Here is a 27,801-nt window from a genome sequence, read left to right on the forward strand (position 1 = left end):
AAAGGTAAACATGGTTGATTTGGTAACCTCCATTCCTAGGAAAGCTTGCCAAAGCCCGCAGGGCTTTGGGTAAGGAAGTAGGGAGTATCTTCTTGTGTTTTCCATTTCAATGGGCAGGCCAGTACAGGCCATGGAGTTTCAGACATGAGCTGGAGGTCGGGAAGTCTGCTATTTAAACTCTTCATCACACCTCATACATTGTTAGTTGCCCAAAGGCATTTCGCAATACTGGCAGTAATAATAGCAACCAGGAATCTGCCATTCCTCCTGGGAGAAGTGCACATTATTCCTATTGTCATCTCCAGAATTTTCTTCAACACAAGTGCCTGAAGGGGAACTTTCTGTGTTTGTGGCTCCTAAGCTAGAATATTATACAATCGGGTGGGAGGGGTAAACTGATGACGTGACAGAATTTCCCAGTCATCAGTTGATGTTCCCCCAGAAGTGATTGTATAAGAACAGTAACAAGGATGATCTTTTCTGAAATTGGAAGAGCCACCAGGTCATATTAATTGATTGTTTCATCCCAACTCAAAATTTTAAGCATCTCCTACACACCTACTATATTTGGGTACTATATTGGGAGGGTATTTGGAAAGACACTCAAAGATACCATTTCTACCAGGCCATCCACTAGCCCTCTCTCCAGCCTGATTAGAGCAGAAAATGAGTTCGATAACAGGGGAGGAAAGTGCAGGAGAGAAGGGGAAGAGATTGTTCCAGATGGTGATATTAAAATGTGAATTATCCCTACAAAGGATGCTCCAGTCCTGTGATTGGTTTGTTAGGGGAGCTGGTTGGGGTCAAGAAGGGGTGCCTTGGACAGGTAAATGGAGCAGTATGCAGCTGGTTGGGGGGGAGTGTTAAGGTGGTGCTTCCCTTAGAACAGTGTCTCTGAGGCTGTGGGGGCAGGGCGGGGCAGGGAGGGTGGTCAGACTTGGTGCTACCACGGAACGGGTAGAGGACAGGGCATGGCAGACAAACTTGTCTGCTTCACAGCTATGCCTGGGGTTGTCTGAGGACCTTTGAAAACATCTCCCTCCTCCCAGGGCATCACATAGGTGCCCAGACGTTCTGATTTAGGCAGAACAGACCTTTCCCCCTTGACATTCCCCACAAACTCTCTCCTCATGTTCTCTCCCTAGGCCCTGTTCCCCTCTTTCTTTCCACCCCCTCTGTTTCCCCATCTCATTTTCTCCTCTTGCTCAGCCAAGTTATTTTTGTTTGCAAAACCACTATCCTGTTACCTCTTCCATTATCACTTCTCAGGAGGAACTAACTTTTCTGGACCTAACTGGCTTGGCTGCCTGGCTCCACCCCTTCCCCCTTCTTTCCTACTTCCTGCTCCGGAATGGGGGTGGGTGGGGTGTGGGGAGGATGGAGTTGAGTGGCGGGTGGCTGTGTGCAAGGGGCCATTTCTCTAGTTACAGCTCCTGTGTGGAAGCTGCCTCTGGCTGAGGCAAACTGTCTCAAAGGAGAGCTAATGGACTGTTCATGGAGACAAAAATTTCCCTGGGGACAAGGGGAGAGCAGAGATCCCCACATACTAAGGGAACCATGTTTTCTTGAGGTAAATTTGCTTATTAAACTGTGAGTTCATATTCCACGATGGGCAATTTTCTAGTCTGTATGAGGGTACAAAATTATCCATTTCCAACTGTTTTACAAATGAAGAAAAACAGTGTTTGAACAAACTTAGGATCAACCAAACACTGCCACTCACTTGTCAGGTGTCTATGAGCACTTTACATTCTCTGTGTTTAATCTCATGACTATCCTGTGGGGAAGGTTTTGTTAAACTAGGGTTTTTAGTATAAGTATGTCCCAAATATTGCCCAGTACATTTTATGCTCAAAATTTTCTTATCATCTGAAATTCAAGTTTAAGTGAATGTCCTGTATTTTATGTGCTAAATCTGGCAGCCCTCCATTAAGCCCGTACTATACAAATGAGGGTAAGCGACTTTCTCGGGCTGCTTGATAAATGTTAGCTTCTTGCTCCATCCTTCCCGATCTCCACCATTCAAATGATTGAGAGAGAGAGAGAGAAAAAGAGAGAGAGAGAGAGGGAAAGAAAAAACAATATTTAAACTGAATGCATATGCTCTGGCCTTCTGCCCATCTACTCTTTCATTAGATATTTTCACCTATTGTCAGGAATTCCCTGGCAGCACTTAAAATCAGCCCAGGGTACAGCGATGATTGGAACCTTTGATTGAATCCTGACTGGAATTTTGACCTTTCTGAAAGGGATATGGCAAAGTGAGAGCCAGGGGCCTTGGCACTCTCAGCCACCAGTGCTGGCCCTGGCTTTGGCACCGACTGAGTCCATGAACCAGGACACCTCTACTAATCCTTTTATGAATTTTAGTTTCTTTATTGAAAAATCGAGGATGGGAATACTGACCTTCATTCTTCATGTCATGTTGTGTGGTTGTAGCCTCTGATTTAAACCCAGACAGACCTGAGTTTAAATCCTAGCTCTACCACTTACCAGATGTGTGACCTGGGGCAAGATACCTAATCTCCCTGGGCCTTGGTTTCCTCGCCTATAAAACTGAGATAATGATGGTGCAAAATAGAATGAAGGCTGTGTGGTTTTGAGGCAAGTCTTGCTAATTAATTCTCTCAGTCAAACAAACACTTATTGACAACGTAGTCTACTCCTCCTATGAACAGTTGTGTTCCAGGGCTGTGAATGAATGCCTACCTCTGTTCTAGGAGAAACTGGGGATACCAAAAAGGAACAGGAAACCTGATCTATGCCCTGAAGGACCAACAACCCTATAGGGGGAGACTAGTTTTATCCAGGTGAAACAACAAGACAATAAAATCAAGGGCGTGATGATTCAGTGTGAATTCAGGTCGATACTAGGGAGGCATGAATGGTAGCAACCATGTCTTATGCTTTTATGCCCATTCCAATTTACCAGGGTCATTCGCAGACATTGGAGGTGAAGTAGAGGGTACTGAGAACAAGGCAGGGCTGGTCATGGAGAGATTCTTGGAGAGAGGGTTCTTGAAGAAGTAATAGATGTGGATTAGAAGAGGGTACCTTTGATGGGACAAATCCAAAGTGCCAAGTCAGGGAAGCCAGTGACACCCAATGTGGCAGCAGAGGGGTGGAAGCAGGGCTACAGGGACGCTGATGCTGAGACCATTGCTGTTCCCTCCGCCAGAGTGCTTTTCCCTCCTGTGTTCACCTGGCTGGCTCCTCAATGTTCAGGACTCAGCTCAGACATTATTTCATCAAACAGACCTTCCCTGAGCAGCTAACGAAGCATGTCCCCTCACCCCCACCTGTCTCTCTGTGTTGCATCACCCTGTTTTATTTGTTTCATCCACTTTTCAGGTTTTGAAATGATTCTATGTGTGATGTTTCATTGTTTATTCTCCAGCTCCCTTAATAGAACAACAGCTCTATGACAACAAGAACATTGGGCCCATAGTAAGCTCTCAATGAACATTTGTTGGATGAATATATGAACAGGCAGATGGAGGCCTCAGAGGCTAGTCTAAGGAATTAGGGTGTTATAGGTAATTATGAGGGCCTCAATAAAACCTATATGGAAGAATATTGTATGTTTCAGAAGGACCTTCTGGTGACGGGAGTTGGTGTGTGGCCCCTTTCCTTCCTCTTTGCTTTAGAATGAGTCTGGCGGGTCATGGAAGCGGGTGGAGTATCCATGGGTGAAGGTGGAACCTGAATTTGGGGTCTCCTCAACCTGAGGCTGTGTTAGGGCAGCGGTTCTCACCCTGGCATCACACGAACATCCCTGGGGAGAGTTAAGGATTGCCAATTCCCAGGCCACACCCCAATCTAAGTCCAATAACAGGCGAATCTCTAGGGGAAGACAGGCATCAGTGTTCCCTGAGCTTCCCAGGAGATTTCGCCATGCAGCCACTCCTGGGCACCGCCAGGCCAGGCACCAGAATGTCTCTTAGGGGCCAGAGGCATGATCCATGGGCCTCTCTCACTCACGGTGAACAAGAAAGCAACACAGAGTAACTTTTCTTCTTGTCTTCTTCACAGAGATCCTGCCTAAAGGTGAAACGCCATCAGCTAAGTTCTTGGGTATGTTTCTAGACTTGAGAACCTATTTGGAATCAGCTGTGCATTTCTGTCCTCTGCAGTGGACCTGTCCTGCCCAGGCTCGCGTGCCATCCTGACCAAACATCACTTTGGGGTCTGGCTGCCGGCAGCCCACGCTGGCTTCTGTTTTGCTGGCCTCATGAGCAGGCTCAGTCCTGGTCTCCCCTTTCGTTGCCACATCACCCAACTTTGTGGCTGCCACATAGCCCAGCTTCTATTTATCAAGTTTGCAGCAGTGCCATGGACCTAGGGTGATTTAATGTGGTCGATATTATTTACATATCACAGGGAAGACGCCAACCTGACTTCGCCAGCAGATCTCGCGTTCCCTCACCCAGGCTGAGGGCCATAAAGAAGACAGGTGACCCGACAGCTCCTGGCTTGGAAAGGGACTGTTGAACCTCCTTCGCTCTTCTTGGAACTGGCGTTGGAAACCTGTTTTGCTCCGTATCAATATTGATGTTCATCTTCTTGGGCTGCACGTGTAATGTGACCTCTGATGAAATCCAACATTTGGGCAATTATCTATAGACCTGCTTCTAATTGAACTAATTGAAAGAGAATTAGTAGAGCTGCAGAGAGACCTACTGCTCTTGGCTGGGCTCTCAATGCCAAACCAAAGAAGCAAGCAGTCAGTAATTCAGGTGGTGGGTGCCCTGGAGCCACTCAAGGCACAGCTTGCTCATTAGCCAAATCTCTTCTTGCCCTCCTCCTCCTCCAACATTTGTTTGAGAATGTGATTTTCATGAATCATGTCTCTGTGTCTTGTTTTGGAAAACATGAGTAACTACTATAAACATAGCACTGAATCTCCTGCTCTTTGGGTACCCTGAGACTTAAAGTGCTCACGGTGGCTAATCACTTAATTAGTCCTTAGTTTAACAAACAAGTTCAATGAGTCATCGGAAAACAAAGCTTTTCTGGGTACCTACTATGTCTCAGCCACTGTTCTAGGCACTGGGGATTCAGAGGGGGAGGCAGCCAATAGATGAGCGGAACAAATCAATCAATCAATGGAGACAGAGGTGATTCAAGATAAGTGCTATTAATATAAAGCCATCTTATGGTGGAGAGGGGTGGGAGAAGATGACCAGCTCAGATCTAGTGTTCAGGGAAGGCAAGGAGGTGAGAGATGTAGAGAATTTCTGTGTGCCTTGTGGCTGGAAGGGTGGATAATATGTGGTCCTTGGCCTCATAGAGCTCTCGGTCTCGTAAGCATTGTGATGGAATCGTGTAAAAAGGTGCACACAGAGGGAGTGACTTCCTGTGCGGGAGTGGGGCCAGGTGAGTCTTGCCTTCTAAAAGGTTGCGATGCTTGAGTTGCCACTGAGAAAAAAGGTGAAGTCAAGGGATAGAGTTGGCTGGAGAAAGGGAGGAAGGGCACTGTGTTAGGTGTTCATCTGTTTGATCCCACTTTATCGAGCATCTATTATGTGCCAGCCATTGTTCTAGGTGCTATGGTGTCAGTGGTGAACTTACATTCTAGTGGTGGAGCAGAGTGGCATAGATAATAAATAAGTAAACATGTAAGATAGTTTTGGAAGGTGACAACTGCTGTGAAAACAGTACTGTTTAATGTGAAGGGGAGAGTTAGGGTGCGTTCTGAGGGCAGTGATGGGGACGGGACTTGATAGGGTGGCCTGGGTAAGCCTGGAGAGGTGGCGTGTGTGTTGGGATTGGCTCGTGGAGCTATCAGGGAGAAGGGGAGTTCTGGGCAGAAGGAACTACAAGTGCGGTCGTCCTGAGGCAGGAATAAGCATGAAAAGTTTGAGGAACAGGAGAAAGCCCAGGGTGGCTGTTGGCTGGAGAGTGGGCCTTCCAGAAGGAGTCAGAGACAATGCAGCCAGGGAAGCAGGGAGCCCAGGGCTGAGGCCATTGTGGGGTCCAGGCTAGAAGGGATGAAGGCTCAGCCTGGGGTGGTAGCTATAGAGGTGGTGAGACGAAGAAACTCTAGATATTTAGAGGAGTAGAACTGATGAGACTTTGAATACATGGTCCCTAATGATTGAGGGATGGGAGGAATCATAGATGACTCCTAAGCATTTGCCTGGAGCAGCTGGGTGGATGGGGATGGTTACTGTGATAGGGAAGACTGGGAAAGCGCCTGGTTTGGGGGAAAATCAAGAGTTTTGCTTTGGATGTGTTTAGTATGAGATGGTAACTGTGCATCCCAGTGGAGGGGAATCAGCTCTTGTAAAGTGTTGACATGTAAGAGTGGCAAGTGCCTGGGGACAGTGCTGGAGAGAGCTACAGCTAGGAAAGGCAGCGCTGGCCAGGGAATGGCAAATAGCCTGGGGGAGGGAGGTGCCTGCAGGCAGGGAGACCACCCTGGTCTGTGGCATTAGTCCAGAAGCCATCTGTGCAGTACACTGCTTCACGATTCCATTTCAGGGTTAGCCACCCAGCACAGAGGATGGGGTGACTTGGTTAGACAGCAATACAGCCAACGTATAGGAAGCTCTTGGCATGGGTCCATCTCTGTGCTACAGGCTTCTGACACTTTATCCCATTTAATCCACACAAAGATCCTACAAGGTAGGCACAGCTCCTCCCTTTATGCATAAATGCAATTGTTCTTGCTGTTGTTTTTGGCAAGCTCAAAACGACACTAAATACGTGGCCTCTAAAGATATTTCTCATTCACAGGCAGAGTTGCCCTGTCTGTCCTGGAGGTAGTTTTGTTCTCATCTATAAATGGCTCTTTCGCTTTTCATCCTTGAGTATGGGAGCTTCTGAACCACTGTCACTCTCATTTTACAGATGAGGAAGCTGAGTCTTGGAAGGACAAAGTGACACAGCCTGTGAGTGCAGCTGCTGATTTTGCTCCCTGCATGGAGGTTAGATGTAGGGAAACTGTGGCAGCGGCCAGCAGGTCTTTGACCCGAAGAAAAGCTGGTGTCCTTCGCACTCATACGCCGATTATTGTTTCAGAAGGAAGAAAAGATGTGTATACAGTAGAAACCCTCAGATCTGACACACTGGAGAGGGACAATTGGCCATTTATATTTAAGCCAAAAGCAGAAAACCATTAAAATAAAACATATATAATTTTATTGTTCATATTGAAACATTCAAATTTGCATTGGTTTACTGAGAACTTTTAAGAATGAGCCACAGATAAGCATTGTTTCTTCTTCTCCTCCTCCTCCTTTTTTCTTCCTTCTTTTCTTCCTCCCCCTCCTCCTCCTCCTTCTTCTTCTTCTTCTTTTTTTGTTAATGCAACTCAGCTTTATCTTTTCTTTCCACAGCATTCAATTTAGCTTTCACAGACACACTAAGTCTTTCTTTTTGCATAGGTAGCTGATCAGTATATTTAATATTTAATTAAATTATGTAATTGCAATAATAAGTACAACCAATATAAACAGGTTTGGGAACAATATAACCTACTCCTGCGAAGTGCGTGGCCCACCGGAACACCAGAAAAGAGTAGCTCCTCCCCCGCCCCTGCCAGCTGTGTCTTCAGAGCACCCAGAGCAGCCACCCACAGGCTTTGCAGAGGAAACCGGGCATGTCGGTTAATACAGCCAATAGGTTAAGTCAGATTCATTTAAAAGAGCCCCTACTGATAGAAACACACACACAGCACATATTTGTGTGCGCCAGACACTTGCCGTGAATGAAATGCTTGTGTGGAAAGGATTTTGCTTTTCTCATTTTTCTTTTCTTTTGGCTCACCTTTCCCAAAGACTGCTTCTAATTTGAACTGGTTCAATAGGATTTTAAAAAACAACTTCGATTTTGTTTTCGGTGCAGTGAAAAAAATTAATACTTGGGTTGGGTTCAGAGTTCAGACAATTCATGTAGTCTGTTTTGGTTTGTGAGTCATGTTGTCCTGGTCCATGTTACTCACAGTGAGGAATGATTCAAGAAAAGGGCTTTTTTATTCTAGCTCAGAGTCTGAAAATGCCTTGGCTCTCTTTTGTCCTGAACCATTATTGCTCTAAGCAAACCATGAAGTGATGCTTATTGGGGACCAAAAATCATTAACGGGAAGAGACTGGCATGAAACCTCACTGTTTCTTGATTCTGATGCCAAAAATGGTCATCGCACTACTGGGCAGGCAGCCCATATAAATCACTAACTCCTCTCACTGAAATGCCAACAAAACAAATCGTCCCTCCCAGCTGCAGGCCTGTTTGCTGTGCAGAGGCCCAATCCTGTCATGAAAGCTGTGCACACTCTCCAGCTTCCTTAGTTTCCTCATCTGTACTCCTATTCTCAGATTTGCCGTCATTTCCCTTCCCTTGCATGGTATCAATGTTGGCTGTGCACATTTTGAACTCACTGAAAGTTGCTTAAGTTAGGAACAGAAGACTTCAGTGTTTCTGGTTTTGTTACAAAGAAGCCATGGAACATTCTCTTCAAAGCCTCAGGACAATTCCTTGGGTACCACGTAGCACAGGTCCAAGGACCACTCAGCGATAGCCTGCCCTTTCTCCCCAGTCCCCGGGCACAAATTCTGCCACCCAGAATGGAAGTATAATCAGCAGCACATACAGGGCACGATGTGGTTCACTTTGATTCTTCTCATGGCCCCTGATTATAGGAACTTCCTCCCCACTATCTTGTCTCCTGGTACTGTTTACAAGATGTCAAAATCCCCCTCCTAGCATGAACCATGTGGTATCGGATGAAAGTAGAAGACGTTGTAGGAACTCATGTTTAGCTTTATATAGATAGAGAAGGATATATATCTGTGTCTATGTCTACATCTATGTCTGTGTCTCTATCACCTGCCTGCACATATGGATAAGTATTTATAGATGTATGCATATACAGGGGTTAGTATACACACTTATATTTCCTACTGTGATCACTGAGTTGGCCCAGAAGCAATGAAACCTCAGTAGCAATGAGCATACTCAGGGCCCAGATCTTGGTACCTAATCCCATCCTCAATAAGAAGAACCAGCGCTTCTTGGAAAAATGGCTGATTCTAGGGCTGGGGAACGGAATACGTGAGATGCGCCCGGAGCATCTTATAGTGCCAGAGAGGAAAGAAGTACTCAAACAGTAATAAGAGGGGTATGTCAAAGGGACGCAGGACCCAACTATAAGAGCTCGTAACAGACAAAGCTGGAATGATTTGAACAACAAAATAAATAATGTAGTATTGGATTATAACCCAAAGTATAAAATAAATATTCATTATGCCGATTCAAATGAATTCTTGAATACATAAATTAAATGGGGGAGACCAGATAAACCTCCCATTTAGAAGAATCCCAAATAATTTATGTAGATACTCCTCCTCAAGGAGATGGGACATAATTCCCTGTCCCTAACTTAAGGGGGGCTTCACATGGGACTTCCTTTTAATGACTACGGTATAGAAAGGGGGAACAAAAGGAGTAACTCTGTGGTGGAGAGACCTGACACCACTACCTGAGCCAGGTGATCAAAGTCAACCTCAACAGTGATGAGTTGTGTTGATGGCATGTTAACAGCACATACCCTTGGTGTGGTAAGAATGGCACCTCGCCTCTGCGCTAGTCCTCTCCCAAGCCCATAACCCTGGTCTAACCATGAGAAGAAACATCAGACGAACCCAAGTTGAAGGACATTCTACAAGATCCCTGACCAGCACTCCTCAAAATGGTCAGGGTCACAGATAGCAAGCAAAGTCCGCGGAGCTCTCACAGTCTAGGGAAGCCTGAGAGACGCGATGACTAAATGCAACGTGGTGTCCCGGATGGAACCTGGAACAGAACAATGGCAGTAGATAAAACTGGGGAAAAGTGAATAAAGTATGTGGGCTTCACTCAATTATAATGTATCAATAGTAATTTATGAGTTATGCCAACTGTGCCATATTCATGTGAGTAACATGGGGAATTGGGAGTGGGGTACAGGGGAACTCTCTCTAATACTATTAAAACTTTTCTTTAAATCTGAAATTTACAGAAATAAAATAAAGAAAAAGTTAATTTTAAATAATCCTAACTCCACACCACACCCCTGGGCATTTGTTTTCTTTTTCCTGACCCTCTGTCTCCCAACACACTGGTCTACACCCTATGCCTAGACGTGAGAGAAATTGCTGGGACGCAGATAGGCTGACTTGACGTCTCTCTGTATTAAATGTCGGGGCTCTTGCTTGTTGGCATGGGGAGCTGAATACCATTTCTGGTTTTCTGGCACCCTTATTTCTCAGCTTATCTGGTTTCGGAGGCATTTTTATTGGCTGTAATGTGCTTGGGACATAGTTTGTTTGCAGTCTGGAGGAGTTCTGTGCATTAGTCTCTTGCTGCAGAAGGAGCCAGACGGCACACGCTTGGGCCAGGGGCATGTTGCACTCTGGGTGAAGATGGTGGAGGCTTCTAGGGACTCTCACATCTGACTGTGACTGGGCTGAGGTCCCCCTCAAAGGCAGCCACGGCATCCCTTACCATGGTCCACTTTCTTGTGCTCCTTCCCCATCTACCTGCTCCATGTGGTAAAGCCTCTGTTTCCACTGGACTATTCTCATCTCTTTTTTCCTCTTCATCTTCACTTTTCAACACTCGTCTAAGAATAGGTTTACAGAGATTGATTATATGGTTACATGGCTTGCCTAGAGAGTCAGAACTTAAAATTTTTAGAGTAAGTAACTGGTAACAAGGCATTTTGTCCAGAGAAGAGTCTCTGGAATGGCCCCTTCCAGGTAAAATAAATAATGTATGATGCCAGGACCAGCCCATGGGTGCCTCTGTGCAAATCGGCAGCAGGCACCTTCTCTAGGCAGCTGGAGTCCTGCAGGCAGTCGTGGTGGGGAGAACCAGGGCTGGGTTTCAGCCGGGCAGCCTTGTGCAATAGACAATCCACACTGCCAGTCATCGTGAACTTGAAGCACACGGTAGGTAGGTAGCAGCCCATTTCCCGGGGAGAAGAGTATTCAGGATAATTATTATACTTCTTATGCTGGTACCTGGGGTCAGGGTGCAAATTGTCTTGGGCGTCCCCTGGGAGAAATGGGATTAAGACCCAGACAAACTACAGTGCTAGAGTCAGCTCCTGGTGGTTTAAAAGAGCCAGTTGTTAATTTCTCAGGAATTTTAGAAGCTGGTTGCTAAACATTAAAAAAAATTAAATCGTATAAACTTATAATTAAAATATATTGATAAGGCCAGGTGCGGTGGCTCATGCCTGTAATCCTAGCACTCTGGGAGGCTGAGGCGGGCGGATTGTTCGAGCTCAGGAGTTCGAGACTAGCCTGACCAAGAGCGAGACCCCATCTCTACTAAAAAATAGAAAGAAATGATCTGGACAACTAAAAATATTATACATAGAAAAAATTAGCCGGGCATGGTGGCGCATGCCTGTAGTCCCAGCTACTTGGGAAGATGAAGCAGAAGGATCGCTTGAGCCCAGGAGTTTGAGGTTGCTGTGAGCGAGGCTGACGCCACGGCACTCACTCTAGCCCGGGCAAAAGAGTGAGACTCTGTCTCAAAAAAAAAAAAAAAATATTGATAAAAAACGTTACGAATACTCAAAATTCATTGCTTCCTAGTTCTTGACTCCATTTTACTATTACCTATGCTGTTGAAGTTGTGGTGGAAATGCTGCACGCTGCTGTGCTCCTCTTTTCCCGGCTCCGTGCTCTGTGAACTATCAATCATCAAACCTAGCCAGCACCCAGCACCCTCCGTCACAGCACCCAGTTCTTTCTGTTGTGGCTGGCTTTATAATGTGACAAAGAAATGTTCACCTCCAGTCTCAGTCAGGCTCCAGCATGTCAGTAGCTGCAGTGGGTCGTGGTGGGCGTATTTACGCCATGGAAACTGGCAAACGCTGTAGATCAGTCTCCCCCCAGCCCCCTGCCCCTTGCTAAACATTTGCAGCATCCACAACCCCTAACTGCGATCCACTAGGATCTAGTGTTTCCGGAAACTCTCAGGTACGGTCACGTGGCCCTAACTGCGGTCACCTCGTGGGAAAGGACACCAAAATCCTAGAAGGACTCACCATGAGGAGAGGAAGAGTGGGCTGAGCTGGGGACCCAGGATCAGCACAAGGTTTAGGGCTTCTGGGGCGGGTCTGGGCTGAGACCACGTAATCTTGGACCTAGTCATGCGGGAAGCCGTGGGCAGAGTGGAGCTCTGACAAAAAGAGGTGGGACCTTGGAGCCTGAATGCGGGACACCCCTGTGGGAAGGACAGGGTGGCACCTTAAAAGTACATTTAGAAGAAAACTCACACACCTTACCATGGCCTGTGAGGTCCTGCTTCGTCTGGTCCCTGACAGCCTCGCTGACCGCCTGCGCTCTGTCCTCCCTCACACAGCGTCAGCCACTGGCTGGCCAGGGTCCCCAGACCGCCCCTGTTCCTGCCACATCACCCCGTATTGCCAAGCTGTGTGTGTCCCATCCTTCAGTCTCTCCTCAGCCTCACTGCTGCCCCGTGTAAGGCTGGTCCCTTCTCCCCACCCTCCAGCCCAGCCCCCGGCACCATCCGTCACAGCACCCAGTTCTTTCTGTCATGGCTGGCTTTATAATGTGGGATTATTTTCTGGCTGGGTTTGGTGATTGATAGTTCTTTCCTCCCCCAAACCAGAAGCTTCCTGAGGGCAGGACAGGGAGGGGTGGCTCACCCTGAATCCTCAGTGCCAGCGCCGTGCCTGGCACATGGCAGGCTCTCGGTTCAAGCTCGTTGCAGGACTGCAATAGGCGTGACCCAGTTGCCATCCGGCCCCTTGCACTTGAGAGTCATGACACGGGAGGGGCTAGAGATGGATGACAAAGAAATGTTCACCTCCAGTCTCAGTCAGGCTCCAGAAGGCCAGGCTAGGTGGCGTCACCCGTGCAGCAGAAGGAAGTATTGTGTGTGTGTGTGTGTGTGTGTGTGTGTGTGTGTGTGTGTGTGTGTGTAGGAGGGTATTTTGCCCATGTGATGTGATCGAGGCCCATGCAGGGTCCCAGCAAGCTGAGCTGGTCTCCTGAAAGGAGAAGAAACAGGAAAGTCAGAGGCCAGAGAAGAATAAGAAGGCAGGTGGGCAGTGCCGCTCGGAGGGGCTCACGGGAGCAGTGACCTGATTCCAGGTCACTGGGGGCCCACCCTGGGCCCACTGTCTCGAGTGCGCTGTGTGGACCCTCCTCTTAAAGTGCCCTGAACTGTGGGGTGGGGCGTCCATGGGGCTGAGGAGACACCCCCACTTGCCGCTTGGACCCCCTTTCCTAGGCCTTGCACTAGGCACCTGAGACCTCAAAAGCCCCTGCCCACAGGGCCCTGGGCTGGCTTCCAGGGCAGGTGCAGGCCTCTTCCCAGGGCCCTGTGGGCAAGGTTGTGGAAAGGCCTTGGCCGTGTGGGCCAAGTAGCCCTCACAGTCCCCTCCTAGTTCAGGACAGAGCTAGAAAAGGGAAAGAAGCCAGGGTGATGTGCATGTTAGGGCAGGTCTGCATGCGGGTGCCACTTGGGACCCCCAGTGCTGCAGAGAGGAATTTGCAGAGGGCTGGAGCTCCCACACTTGGTAGTGGGATGCTCTGGGCTCCTCAGGGGCCCTCTCAGCTTCTGCCACGGTTCACCCAGGCCAGCGCCTCGAAGTCTGCTCACCTGCAACGCCCAGTTGACTCACTGCGAGTGAGCAACAGAGTGAAGCCTGACCAGGGCCTGGGACAGAATTTCCTGGGGAAATGTGGGCTGAGTTACACATGTACCTATGCAGGCCTGGAGGTGGGGTCCTGACCTTTCCCCACCTATCTGACACCTGGGTGGCAGGAGCTGGCGCTCCTGCAGTGGCCCTGGACAAAGGGGATGGTATGTGGGACAGGGCTGTCCATGGGAGGATGACAAAATAGTGTTGCTCTCCTCTCTCCTCTTTCCATCTTTGTCCTCTCCTTCTTCCTGCCCACCCCAGGCAGGCCCACCCTCTGAGGCTGGGGGCTTTGGGGGAGGTGAGAGGGTCCTGAGCAGGGTGGGGCAGGGGTGTGTGGAAGGGAAAGGAAGACCTTCCTGAGCCACCTTCCTGGGAGCAGGCAGGGTGGGGCACTCCTAGGCAGGCCAGACCTCAGCCACTCACATAGACACTGGCTCCTGCTGGCAGGCGACAAGCAGTGTTCAGCAGCCATGGAGAGAGGTACCTCCATGCCTTGCTCGGCAAAATTTCTGACAAAATTATTCATGGACCATGAGCAAGACTGGCAAAAGCACAGACATTGGAGTCAGAGGGACCTGGTGCTGAGTTTTGGCCCTGGCACTTCCCGTCTGCAACCTCGAGCAAATGACTTTGCATCTCTGTCTTATTCTGTCTCAGTTTCTCACCGGTGAAATACCTTCTCACTCTTCCTCATGTGAATTATGGCCATTAGCAATCTCAAGTTATTTCTGTTTTTAATAGATCTATTTTCAGGCCATCGGTTTGTTTTTCTGCCCTTACCATGAGTTCAGATCCCAAGAACAGGTTGTTTTGTTTCTGGTTATAAAAGCAAAGACCAACTTTGGCAACAAATAAGTAAACGTGAGTATATTATGTCACTGAGCTTGGCTCTAGAAAATAACTTTTTATGTGTTAAATCTCATAAGGATGACAATGACTGTTAGGTAGATAAACCAAGGATGCTGAAGACACCTATGTTAACGTAATATCTTAATTTGTCAATCACCATTTTATAGCCACCCAAAAGATACACATGACATCTATCCCAGACATCATCTGTAGATTGAGCATTGGGGCTATTTGCTCTATGTTGATCAGACCACCAAAGTGATTTCCCAAGTCCAAATCTGGTCACATTCTCCACTCAAACATCTCCAGTGACTGCCATAGCCCAAAGGACCAAACCCACGCTTGGCAGGCAGAACCATCGCTGATGCGATCCAAACCTATTTTCAGCAACCTCATTGCCTACCTCCCCAGCCCACTCCTTCCTTTCACCACATCTCTGCCCCAGGAGAGGGGATTTCACCTCCTCCTGAGCACATCCTGCTCACTCACGCTTCTGAGCCCCTGCCTGTGCCCTTCTTCCTCTATTCCTCTGGAGAGCTTCTACGCATTCTCCAAAACCCAGCACAAGTGCATCTCTGTGAAGCGTTTCCCAGCTCCCCCATGCAGAGCTGTGTGTTCCCTCTTCTTGCTCATGGCTAGAGCCCTTTACCATCTCTTATTAATGCACTTACAGCATTCTGTTGAATAAAGGAGACATCTGTCTACATTATTGGCCTGGGAACGAATTGCCCAAGGGTTAATCAGTATTCTACTTATTTCTGTACCCCCAGAGCCCAGCACAGTGATTGGCAAACAGTAGAGAATTAAGCAGGTGAATGAATACAGATCCATTCCCATGGACTTCAAGTTATTTTTCCATGAAAGGTGATTGGTAGCGTGATTTCTGGAGTCAGCCAGGCCTGGATTCAAATCCTAATACTATTGCTTGCGAATGAATTTAGCCAGGTTACTTAATGTCTCGGTTTCCTCAATTGCTAAATGGGAGTAATATTAACTTCATAGAGCTGTGGGAAGGATTAAGTATGAAATTATGCCACATGGTAGTACAGGCACAAATAGTCATCCAGTGCATGGTAACTATGGTTATTGGACCAAGGGTCCAGATTCTCTTTACAGATCCCTCCACGTCTAGCAACACGTGGCTATGAACCAGCACCTTGGAACAGAAATTCTACTGGTGCAGAACCAATCTGCTTGAGAGGTAGACCTCTGACCTTGATCCTATTGGCACTTTGCTCAGCCTAACTACATTTGAAGATCAGAAGGAAGACTCAAGTAAATCAAATGTTTAGAGAAGTGAGAAAACCCAATTGAATCAGGTAGCAGATTAGGGATTTTACCCTTAGTTACATTTCACATAAGCAAGTGAATTGTTTCCTTGTCCTTGGTGATTAATAAATGTAATTGTTTAAATTTCCCAAATATGTTTGAATTTCACAAGTCATATGTTTCTAGGACAAGAGCCCAAACTAATTAAGCCAGCCTTTGGAAAAGTGGCTAATGGAGACAAAATCCACAACTTTAATTAATATTGAGGCTTATAAATTAAACATACAGAAGGAAAATTAACAAATGGTTTAATTTTGTCTTTCCTGTACCTTAACCATGCAATCTTTACCCAGAACATACACACCTCTGTGTGATGCACAGTCTTCTAAATATGCTATTACAAATGCATAGTTTTTTCATCAACTGCTGATTTCATTTGTGCTTAGAAAGCATTCAGTTACTATGCTAAAGGAAAGTTAAGAGGGAGCTCAGATACTTGCTAAGCTAAGCTAGCATTCAAGGTGACCTGCCCAAGCATGTTGACATGGCCGCCCTCAACTTAAACAGCTTGGCCTGGCTGCACTGCTTAAGCTGCCAAGAAAATAAACCAGGACACTTGAGGGTTTTTCATGCCGGAGTCTCATTTGCAAGTTTGATTTGGAATGTGCTCTTGACAAAGGTGGTTCCTCCCTGTGTTCCTATTGCTCTGGGTTGGCTCAGTGCAAGAGGGCCACTAGCAGTTTCCGGAAGTCCCCAGAGGTGTCTGAGCGAACCATGTCAGAGAGAGACTTCTGATACTTCTCTTGGAACTTTGCTTTTATCCTCGGAAGGTCCACCTGTAGGAAAGACAACAACAATGGGGACAAGAACATTATAGTGTGTTCACCATAAACAGCAGGCACAGTTCTAAACCCATTACACTGCACTCCTTTGCTCGTTTATGCCAAAACATTGAGGCAGAGCTATTAATATTATTATTTCCATTTTGTGGATGAGAAATGGAGAGCTGAATTCAGCTCCCCAGAGGTTGCAGAGGTGTCTGCATGTGGGTATGTTCCATCAAAACTTGATTTATGGAAACTAAATCTTGAATTTCCTATGGTTTTTGTGCATTACAAAATATTTTTTCTTTTGAGTTTTTTACAGTTAGTTAATATTTGAAACGGAATCATCCTTATGTAGCAGGACTATACAAAAACAGGCAGTGGGGCTGATTTTCCCTGCAGGCTTTAGCTGGCTGACTCCTGGTTATAAGGTTAAGAAAACTGTCAACACAGAGACTTGAAATTAAGCATTTTTCCCCCTCATATCCTGATCAGTGAGGATATACATGCCAGTCAACAAAATTCAAATCGATATCAATTTGTAGGACTTATTTTGAATCTAATTCATTGAAAGTTTGAAAAAAAACCCACAAAAAACAAAGTCCTGAAAGTGAGGACAGGACTCAGGAGAAAAACGAATGGAAAGACTGCTCTGCCAAAAGATTCTTACAACCTAGTAAGGGAGAACTTGCACCAGAAAAGATACAATTCCAGATAGAACATCGTGAGTCTCATAAAAGCAGCAAAGAGCTCCCTTTAACCAGCAGTTTTTCTTTTCTTTTTTGGTTTAGACTGTACCTTGCACCTCACACCTACAAAGTGTGGCTCAGGTATCTGGCTCTTTCTTCTCCTGCCCCAGTTAGAAGCTGGACTGAGAGAGAGAGAAGGTGAGAACAGGAGAACGTGCGTGTGGGGAATGGTCTGAAGTGGATGCTGAGCAGGGGAAAGAGACTACAGGAGGGGATGGAGTCTGTCCCTCTCTCCTCTGGCCTGGGTACCCCCTGCTTGGCTGCCTGCCCAGTGCTGGGGGAGGTGGAGTCCTAGGGCTCTGTGCTAGTACCATGTGGCTTTGGGGATTAGGAGATCCAGCCAAACTGTTAATATTATATGTAGCTGGGCCTAAAGGCTTCTGGGGAAACTGTCCACATGATGAGATGACCTAGGGCATGTGGTCAGTTCTGAGGTGGGACAGAGCACCTTGGAATAAAACACTCCATGGTCTGTGTCAGAGTGAGCCCAGAACCCCCACAAGCCCTCTCTCTGGGTGGATCCAATCTCCCTGGGGATTTGCTCTGTTGCCAACCTGCCCCCTTGGAGACCCTCAGGACCTCTCTGACTTTGGCTGGGGGTTGAGGAATTGCTCAGAGACAGAGACGCAGAGAAGGCAGACACCTGGAGAGATAAGGGAGGGAGAGAGGAGAGAAACTATGGGAGAGCAGCAGAGACACTGGCAAAGGGGAAGAGGGAGGAGAGGGAGAAATGCACTTTAATAGAAAAAGAAAAAGGTCAGTAGCGGAGGAGGAGGAGGAGAAATTCCAGGAATAGAAATAAAAATGAAAGAACTGTCTCATTGCGAAGTTATATTTAAAAACAGTGTCAGATGTTAAGTATTATTTGTCCAGAAGCCATGGATCAGAATTTGGGCTGGTATCTCTCCCCGCTCATTGAACATTTGTTTAAGGGGAGATGTCTGTGGTTTTCGAGCGCTTAGTTTCACTTCATTCTCCAAGGCTTCTCCTACTGCAGACGACATGCCGTGTCCCCTTTATTTTGTGTCCCCTTCTGTCTGTGGCCCTATACCTCAAAGCACTAGCTGGGAATATTGAGAGCTGGGCCAAAGCTTTTGGCCACCGAACCCTTCTTTTCCTTATACACATGATCTCCAGAGGGGGCGAAAATTGGTTCTTAGGGGGTAAAAACAAATCTTAACCTTTTTATGTATAAATCACTGACATTCATATGGTCCATAAACAGAGATATAGTATTATCTGTGGTGTTAACATTTCTGGGGGTGTGGCAATTAGGGAAAACAAAGTTTCTGAAAAGGCTCCTTAGGGAACAATAATTTTTAAAAAAAGGTTGAGAAACATTGTCTCATACTGATGTGTTTCTTGTGCAAAATCGTGCTTCTGTGGTGTGTTTGACTACGTAAAGGCCTGGCTCTGGAGTTAGAAAATCGTTTGCTTATTGTCTCTGCAGCTGGGTGCCCTCCTTAGGTGTCTGTTTTGCTTTCCGTAAAGTGGAGCCGTGCGTAGCTGCTCTCCCTCAGAACGGCTCTGCAGGGTCCCCTCTGCACCCGCCAGGAGCTCTCCGGAGCCACACAGGACAGAAATAGAAGCAACGATCATTATTGTATTTTCATAAAAAGAAACAGATTGAACCGGAGCACAATGTCTTCTACAAATGCCGGGAAGGCAGGGGCCATCTGTGTTTTACTTTTTCTGTAAATAGGCACTTAATAGAAACTATTTGTCGATAACATCAGTGGTGGGAAAAAGAGAAGTTGAAGCAGACTCTTTGGAGTCGAGTGCGTCTCACCTCGGCCCTGGTCACAATGATGCGAATCAACGTCTCCTCATCCGTCCCCGCACCCTTCATGGATTTGTACAGACGTTCAGCAAAATAGCCCTCCAGGTCCCGGGCACATCTCACTGGGTGGGGCAGGGGAAAAGAGAATGTGAGGCTTTTACGTTTTTTTGAATGACATGGAGACTCTCTGAGTGTCACCTGGCTGCCCTGGGAACCCACTGAATGATGGGGCAGAGGTTTGAAAGGAGCTGACTTCACACTGCTGTGGAATGAGATTTGGAAGATTCCTTGGTCAGGGCACCTGGGATCTTTAAGCAGAGCCGGGTCACAGCCACTGCAGATGCATAAGACCCCCTCCTGTTCCCTGAAGAGCCTCTGGAGGAGGGGAGCTGTGGCGGCCTCGGACTCTCCCTGCAAAGCACACAGCTCTCACCAGCAGAAATAACTCCTCATATCTAAGTGAAATCTCTGGTGCTGGAGCGGGGTTCTGAGGGGAAACAGATTGGCCAGCAACCTCCAGTAATAAAACTCCATAATCTCGGAAATGTATTCGGTTGGACCGTGGCCTGCTTTCCTGTGCCAAACAACCTTCCTACCCTTTGTTTGTCCTCACTCGGTTTGTTCTGTGAGCCTCATCTCTGAATCTTTTCCAGGTTCCCCACGATCTTCTTAGTTTGCGATCTGGGATGTGGGCTTGATGAAGTGTTTGATCCCTTCTGAAGATGGCCTCCCTGTGATGCTGCTACGCACTCTTCTCTGGCCCTCCCTTGCCTGCCAGCTTTGATCTACCCGCAGTTTAATGAAGCCTGGTTTCTACTCATCCACCAGGAGTCAGGGTGCATCTCCACTCCTGGGAATAGATTATTATTCCTCTCCCTCCTCCCAGGCTCATATGGATCCATCTAGACTAACACATTACTCTTTAGGTTGTTGACATTTCTCTAGGACACTTAGAATTGTTTGATTTTAGGGATTAATAATAAGTAATAAATTCAGCATAAAATGTGAAATGTGCAACTTTAATACGTCCTGTAACGGGGCTCTCGTTTCCTAGGTGATTGCCTGTGTGATCGATGCTTATGAGCAAGGGGGAGGAGCAGGATTAGGGGAGCAGAGTGGGGGTGGTCAGTCTCCTTTTATAGGCCACATGCCAGCCATTGGAGTTTCAGTGGGAAAGAAAAGCCCATAGCAAAACGTCTGGTCCCTTTCTCCTAAGAACAATCCAAGGGCTGCTGGATTGGAGGTAGTGGCAGGAACCTGCGTGCTACCTTGGGAAGTAGCATATTTGAGACTTACTGTGGTCACCAGATCATGTGAGCTAGTAACCTCCACAAAGGTTTCCTGAAGATGCTCTCCCGTGCAGCACTATTTGATGCTGAAATCACTGCCTGCCTAAAGCCAGCGTGTGTCATACCTACATAGGGTCTCCTCTCTTGATGTTCCTTCTTCCTTATATTTTGGAAAGAAAACTCACCACGTTTCTGCTGTATATATTCTATGCCTGGGGAACAAGCTCTGTTGTTAACAGCTGCAGGAATCCCTCAAAAGCTTAGGTGAGGGTGGCTAGGGAAGATGTGGGATAAACTGTCCGTGGCCAGGGGAGGGAAGGGCAGCCAGCCGTGTGCTCTGTATCTTGCTCCTCCTTGCCTTCAGAGCAGGGCTCCTTGAACTTCATTGAGCACAAGACAATCACCTGAGTGGCTTGTAAAAGTGTGGGCTCCTGGGCTCCATTCCTGGAGGTTCTCAGCGGGTTACCTGGAGTGGGGCCCAGGAGACTGTATTGCAACAGGGGATTCTGATGCAGGAGGTCCATGGACCTCACTCTGAGAACTGTTGCTCCAGAGGCTGCAAGGGGTGGGAGTCGCGTGGCCCCAGCCCCTCCTCCTAGATACTGTTATGAGTTAGGTGGGAGTATGGTAGGAAATGCCTAGAAAATATAGTTATCATAAAGTCATATTTTCTTTGTGTGGTTTATTCTCAAGGTCTTTTTTTTTTTTTTTTTGAGACAGGGTCTTGCTCTGTCTCTGAGGCTGGAATGCAGTGGCACGATCATAGGTCACCATGGTCTTGAACTCCTGGGCTCAAGGAAGGCTCCTGCCTCCACCTCCCGAATAGCTGAGATGAGAGGCATGTACCATCACATCCGGCTAATTTTTAAATTTTTTGTAGACATGGGGTCTCACTATGTTGTCCAGGTTGGTCTCAAACTCCTGGCCTCAAGTGATCCTCCTGGCTTGGCCTCCCAAAGTGCTGGGATTATAGGCGTGAGCAACTGCACCCAGCCATCAAGGTCCTTTGTAATCACTTTTACTTTTGGAGCACCATCAACTCCTGCAGTTCATGGTCCCAACCCCAGGGACTTGTCTTTTCCTTTTTCTGTATCCTCCTTGCTTTTTGTCTGTTTGTTTTTTATCTTTATCTTTAGCCTGATCTGCTGATTTGTGTGTATCCACCTTGGACTTTAAGCTCCTTAAGAGCAAAAACTGGGCCTTGTTTACCTCTGATCCTCACACCTAGCACAACCCCTGGGCCCAGGCAGGTGCTGAAAAATGTTAAATCATTGAATGGCTGTATTACCATCTTCTGACTACATTCTGGTGTTTTCCTGATTCTCTGCACTGCGAGTGCCGTACAGCAAGGGTCTGGAGCCTCAGAACCAGGCCATGTGCAGACCCCTCCATCCACTTAAGAGACTCTTCCTTGAAGAAGTAAGGACAGTCATCCTACACTAGGGCTTGTGTGTGTACCTAGGGTGTCCCACCAGTGACTCTAGGGACATTTAGACCTCTGCGCATCGCAGTAGAGGTCCAGCTAATTTGAATGCAAAATGAGGGTGGATTAAAAAAATCAATTGCTGACATTGTTAAAAAAATATTCCAAAAAACCAAAAAAAAGGAGTTTGGCAACTGGGGCACATTTTTAACTTCCAACGCTGCTTGTTTGGTTCTTCCTCTTCTGAGGGTATGTCTCTCCATTTCTTGTGCCATCTGGGATGGTGCCCTGGACTCCTTACCCAGGAGTGTGGACAATGGACAAAGCCTTCATTCCAGGGCTTGCAGAGAGGAAAAAAGAGCCTGCCAGACACAACCCTGTGCCTATCTCTCTGCTATTTCCTGCCTTCAGGCAACACCTGGAAAGGACGTCCTGGGGTTTGCCTGGGACTGCCAAGATCTCGTCTCCCTCTGCTCTTTCTAAACAGACCTCATTTTTTGCAAACCTTGAAGGGAACCAAATGGAAAAGGAAACCAATGAGCCATCAGGCTACCTAAAACGAGATAATGGTCCCGGGCTATTGACAGCTGCTCTCAGGGACCCGTGATCTTAGTGGAACTGTAGTGGACACTGTGGTGTGCACCAGATGCCCTGTTCAGGATGGAGGCACTCATTCAAGGGTTGCCTGCCGCTGCTCACAGCTGATTCCCTCCCTAGGAATCTCCCTCCAAGGGAGAGAGCTGGCTTACCCAAAGTTGCAATGACTGGTTGATGTGGGGTGCAAGGGCCTGGCCCCCTCACTCCACTTTGGACGTCCCAGCTTCAGAGCTACCCTGTGGGACTGGCGAACCCCCCGTTGCAACCACATCACATTCACTATCTCCCTTGCCCAATATTGCTTAGTAGCGTTGTTCCCAAATGGCTCCCCAAAAGCTTCCTTCATGCAAACCTCTGCCTGAGTCTGGTTCCAGGGAGCCCAACCTAAGACAGAGACTCTCCTAACTTTACTTTACCGATAGTTAAATAGACCTTCTGCAAATCTCCTGATGTTTCTTCTTCAATGGCTTCTTCTATGTCTTTGCCAATGAGCTGGAGAGAAAAATCAAAGGCCAGCCGTTATTTCAGGTTTGCTTTTGGCCTTGGCACTCTTGGGGTTGTTCACTTATGAAAAGCACTAAATGTTTCCAGATTTAGTCCTGTGGCTTCAAGGAACTCCTATCCTGACTCTTGCCTTGCAGGATTGGGGTGGTTGCCACCCATCCGAGAGGCGGCCTCATTGCCGAGTTAGTCCAGATTTGATCGCTAATGGATTTGACTCCCGGCAATGCCACTCCCTTGGCCTCAGTTTCCTCAACTGTAAAATTAGGGAGTGGGGGAACAATGAATATACACAGTCACAACAATTCTTTATATTTATGTAGTACTTTAGTTTCCAGTGTGTTCATTCTTTCCAGTGTTGAGGTCATGGCAGGCTGCAGCTATAATAATCTGATCCGCACCTCCCTCATCTCCTTGGGATTGGGAACTCTCAGTCACTTACAGTTTGGGTGAAATAAGTAAGGGCTGCGAACTTCATGGTGAGGACTTGATCTAAAGTTCCCGAAAGGGTGGATCTGCAAGGGCGGGAAGGTGGGGGGCTGACCACATCTGAATGCCACTTTCTTCACTCTGGGGTGATTCCAAATGATCCTATATTCACCACCGGCTCACATGTCGCTCTGCACAGCATTACACACTGGGTTCCCTTCCAAATATTTACAGAAGCTGAAGTTCAGAGTAAATCGTGACTATCCTTAACACAAATACTGCCTGGGCCAAGCTCAGGGCAGGCAAATAAAGAGAAAGCAGAGTGCTTTGCAGGGTTTGAGGAAACACAGTTAAGCATTTAGAAATACTGAAACTTCTTAGAAATTGTCTTTTGAGGATATGACACAATTGATTCTATTAAGAATTGGGGACTTTGAATTCATACCAGTAGAGTTTATGTATTATAGCTTATTTTGAAAACACAGGTAAACAAAAGATGCTGTGCGAGGCAAGCACAATATCTGGGAGGAGGAGGGCCAGACCGAACGAAGCCCCGGTACTTGGTCTCCTCGCATTGTTTGTGTCCCTAGAGGCCGTGGTGTGTGGCAGTGGGAACTGGATTAGAAGGAAGTGGGGCAGGGTTCAATCCTGTCACTTCCTTAGTGGCCCCCAGCCTTTCTTGGGTTTGATGTGGGAGTTGGTATTTTGGAAGCGACTGGTATCACTTTCCGAGAAATAGAGTTCTTGTTGTATAGACTGAAATTGTACTTCAAGAGGACATTTTATTCACACAGGTCTTGTTTACTTAAAAAAATATCCTCACATTAAACCATTTTCTGTTTCTACTGTTGACGCCATGCTAGGACAGGGTTTTTCAATTTTCTGTAGCATTTCAGCCTAGAAAATAGATAAAAGCAGAAAAGCAGAGCCATGCTGGGGGCAGGTGGCGGGCTCCTTACCCCTGCCCAGGCACGAGTGTCGTGCTCCTGCCCTCTCATGTCTCCTCCTTGAACAACGGCAGGGGGCGCTATTCACATGATACAACGAGGTAGTATTGGCCCCTCTTCTCTTCCCACCCCGTTCCACTCCTGGTAGCTACCGAGGTGGCTCTATGGCTCATGGAACACACAATCTGAAAGCAATCGACTGGCCCAAGCTAGCGGGTCTGTCCTTTGCAAGCTTTTCACTTTGGTTACAGGAATACTTCATTCTTTTTTTTTTTTTTTTTTTTTTGAGACAGAGTCTCGCTTTGTTGCCCAGGCTAGAGTGAGTGCCGTGGCATCAGCCTAGCTCACAGCAACCTCAAACTCCTGGGCTCAAGCGATCCTTCTGCCTCAGCCTCCCGAGTAGCTGGGACTACAGGCATGTGCCACCATGCCCGGCTAATTTTTTCTATATATATATATTTTTAGTTGTCCAGATCATTTCTTTCTATTTTTTAGTAGAGACGGGGTCTCGCTCTTGCTCAGGCTGGTCTTGAATGCCTGACCTTGAGCGATCCACCTGCCTCGGCCTCCCAGAGTGCTAGGATTACAGGCGTGAGCCACCATGCCCGGCCTGGAATACTTCATTCTTAAGGGCTCTTTGGACAGAACGAGGCTTTCTGATCTCAGTACAAAAGCACATTAGGAGGGTAGATTCCAAACAAGAATCTAAGACTCGAGGTAAACAGCTAGCAATGCCTGTAGGGAGGTTAGAAGAATGGGGGAGACATTCTTGTCTTTCAAAATCCATTCCCCCAAATGGACAGCATGCCACAGCGGAGCCCTTGTGCTCTTGCTTTCACAGCAGCAGTTAAAGGGCTGAAGCCTCTGGAGTGGGCTGAGGAGCGCGCACAGCGGTGGGGACAAGTGACGAGGACATGACAGGGAAGCAGCAAGGCCAGCTGTGGGCATGTGTACCTGCTGCTGGTGCTGAGCCCTGTTTGGGGAACTTACTTTGGCTTTATAACTACGTAAGTCTTTCACATTTGGTAAAATTGGGGACTGTAATAGCCCCGCATGATGCAGCTGTTTGGGAAGCTCTGTCGCTTGGCCTGGGGTTGCTGAGAGTGTCCAAAGGGTTAGAGAGCAAATAAATGGCAAAACCCTGAGGTTTTGTGTCTAAAAGTAAAATTCGACTCTACGCCAGGAAAACCTGCGCCGCATCTCCAGTGATCTTGCGCTAGCATCTCTGTGCTTTTGGTCAGAGACATCAGAAAACCTGGGTCCTACAAGCAGGGCGAACTAAAAAATAACAATAAAGATCAAGATGAACAATGCTTGTGCAAGGCTTTTGGAACGGATGAATAGATAGCATTACAGCATTTCACAGCTGGTTTCATGTAAAGAATCATCAAATCCACAGATTATCTTCCTATGCACTTGAGCTTTAACTTCGATTTTTGGCAGTGTTGGTTCACATAAGGAGACTCCTGACAACTGCTAATGTTTATTGAGTGCCTACTGCATGCCAGGTACTAAGTGCTTACTTCTGCTAATTCATTCAATCCTTATTAATCCTGTGAAGTAGGTACTATTATTTCCATTTTACAGTTGGGGAAACCGAGGCACAGAACCTCTAATAACTTGCCAAGGTCATACAGCTAGTCACCCTAGAGCAGACTTCTCAAACTATAACATGCATCAGAATCACCTGGAAGGCCTTTTAAAACACAAATGGCAAGACCCCAAGACCAGGGAATCTGATTCAGTAGGCCTGGGTAGAGACTGAGAACCCTCACTTTTAACAGGTTCTAATGATACTGATGCTGCTGTTTTGGGATCAACTTTGAGATATTGGCCTAGAGAGTGTCCTTGCAGGTAGTCAGTAGTTGATACACACACACACACACACACACACACTCGCATGTACCCACAAAGTCCATCTGAGGCCCCGTCACATGGGAGAGGATCTTGGTCATGGAGAAGTCCCCTACCTCGGAGGCTGCTCAGCAGGCACAGAGACCAGGCGAGTGCAGGGTTGGCTGCCTTTGATGCTGACTTTGGGCATGATATGAAAGCAGTGGGCCCTAAAGGCTTATATACAGTAATGATAAAATTCCAAAGCTTTATTGTCTTTTTATCTGCTGGCGGCACATAGGAAATGCTATTTCGAGGGAGGATCAGCCAGCTCCAGCCGAGGTAGGAGCTCAGGCTGGGGAATCTTGGAGTTCTCCTCCACTTTCTGCTACCGACTTGCTGTGTGGTCCTGATGAGTTACAGATGGTTGCTTACTCAACAGCCTTTCCTTGTCCAGCCGTTGTGGGTCACAATAGCCGTTCAGCCTACGTTATGAACGTTGTGAACGGCTATTGTGAAATTGAAATGAGATACAAGGCATAGAAATGCTTTGAATGGGTGTCACTCTACAGATATAAACTAGGAGGCCCCCCAAAATCTGATACTCCACTAAAGGCCTTTTGCAATTAAAGATTGCTTTTCAGAGAAGGACTTACTGCTAAGTGCCTTCAAATAGCTAACACACCTTGTTGGCCTAAATTTATCATAGGATTAGAGAATAAATGATACACATCTTTTCAGGAGCATATCTTGGAGGTGTATCACATCTGCATTGAGAGTGGTAGGCACTGTTAGCCCAACTGTAAGCTGGAATAGTAATAATAGCGAACATTTGTATACTCACCACATGCTGGCTACTGTTCTGAGCCTTTATCTTATTTAACTCTTAAAATAACTCTGTCAGGGTGTGAGGATGATACTGATGGTCCCTGGTTTTACAAAGGAAGTTGGCGAGGTTTGTCACTCGCCAGTGGTAGAACCAGGATTTGCACCTGGACCCTCTGACGCTAGAGCTTTGCCCCTGAACATGATACTTGTTTGCTTCCCCGGCCTCTGCCGTAAGGCAGCTCTCCCGGTCTTGGTGCTGCATTTCGGTCTGGGCTGCCCTGTGCACTGTGGGATGTCTTGCAGCACCCTGGCCTCTGCCCACTAGATGCCAGTAGCACTGCTTCCCCCACCACCCCCAGTTGTGACTACCCCAAATGTTTCCAGACATTATCAAATATCCCTTGTGGGCAGGGACAAAATCACCCCCAGTTGAGGACTACTCTTGCAAACGATCCCCCAGGTCCATATCCCAGACCTTGGCTTCTTTTGGAAATAGCTCAAGACAGTGAACTCTCTCGCCCCAGTACTTCACTACTCACAATCTGATAGGCTTCAAAGGTGGCTCGCAACTGCTTGTGGCTCCTCTTGGCCAGGACTTCATTGAAGGCAAGCTCGTCAGTGCCCCAGCGGCCTTCCCCTGCCTTGAGGGTCAAGTGCAAACATTTTGAAAAAGACTTTTGCAAAAAGACGAAATACATAGTGCTGTGACCAGGCTTCCCTTGCAGGAAATTATAAAACATGCACTGAATACAAGTCAGATGGGTTGCCTACGCTCTTTAAGCTTCTAACTCACAAATATACTTCACGTATTTATTTA

General features: G+C 47.2%; 1 protein-coding gene across 2 annotated transcripts in view; it reads right to left on the reverse strand.

Moving 5' to 3' along the window:
- Nucleotides 1-16,078: 16,078 nt before the first annotated feature.
- ANXA13 (annexin A13) overlaps nt 16,079-27,801 on the reverse strand; it is a 53,877-nt gene continuing 42,154 nt past the window's right edge. For both annotated transcript variants that reach the window (XM_012660812.1, XM_012660813.1), the window contains 4 exons: nt 27,524-27,625; nt 22,863-22,938; nt 19,147-19,259; nt 16,079-16,620 (listed from right to left, as the gene is read on the reverse strand). In XM_012660812.1, coding sequence (XP_012516266.1) covers nt 16,501-16,620; nt 19,147-19,259; nt 22,863-22,938; nt 27,524-27,625 — 411 coding nt within the window. In that variant the 3' untranslated portion in view covers nt 16,079-16,500. The remainder of the gene's footprint in view (nt 16,621-19,146; nt 19,260-22,862; nt 22,939-27,523; nt 27,626-27,801) is intronic.

Source organism: Propithecus coquereli, unplaced genomic scaffold, assembly GCF_000956105.1.
Source record: "Propithecus coquereli isolate 6110/MARCELLA unplaced genomic scaffold, Pcoq_1.0 Scaffold68, whole genome shotgun sequence".
Classification (NCBI taxonomy): Eukaryota; Metazoa; Chordata; class Mammalia; order Primates; family Indriidae; genus Propithecus; species Propithecus coquereli.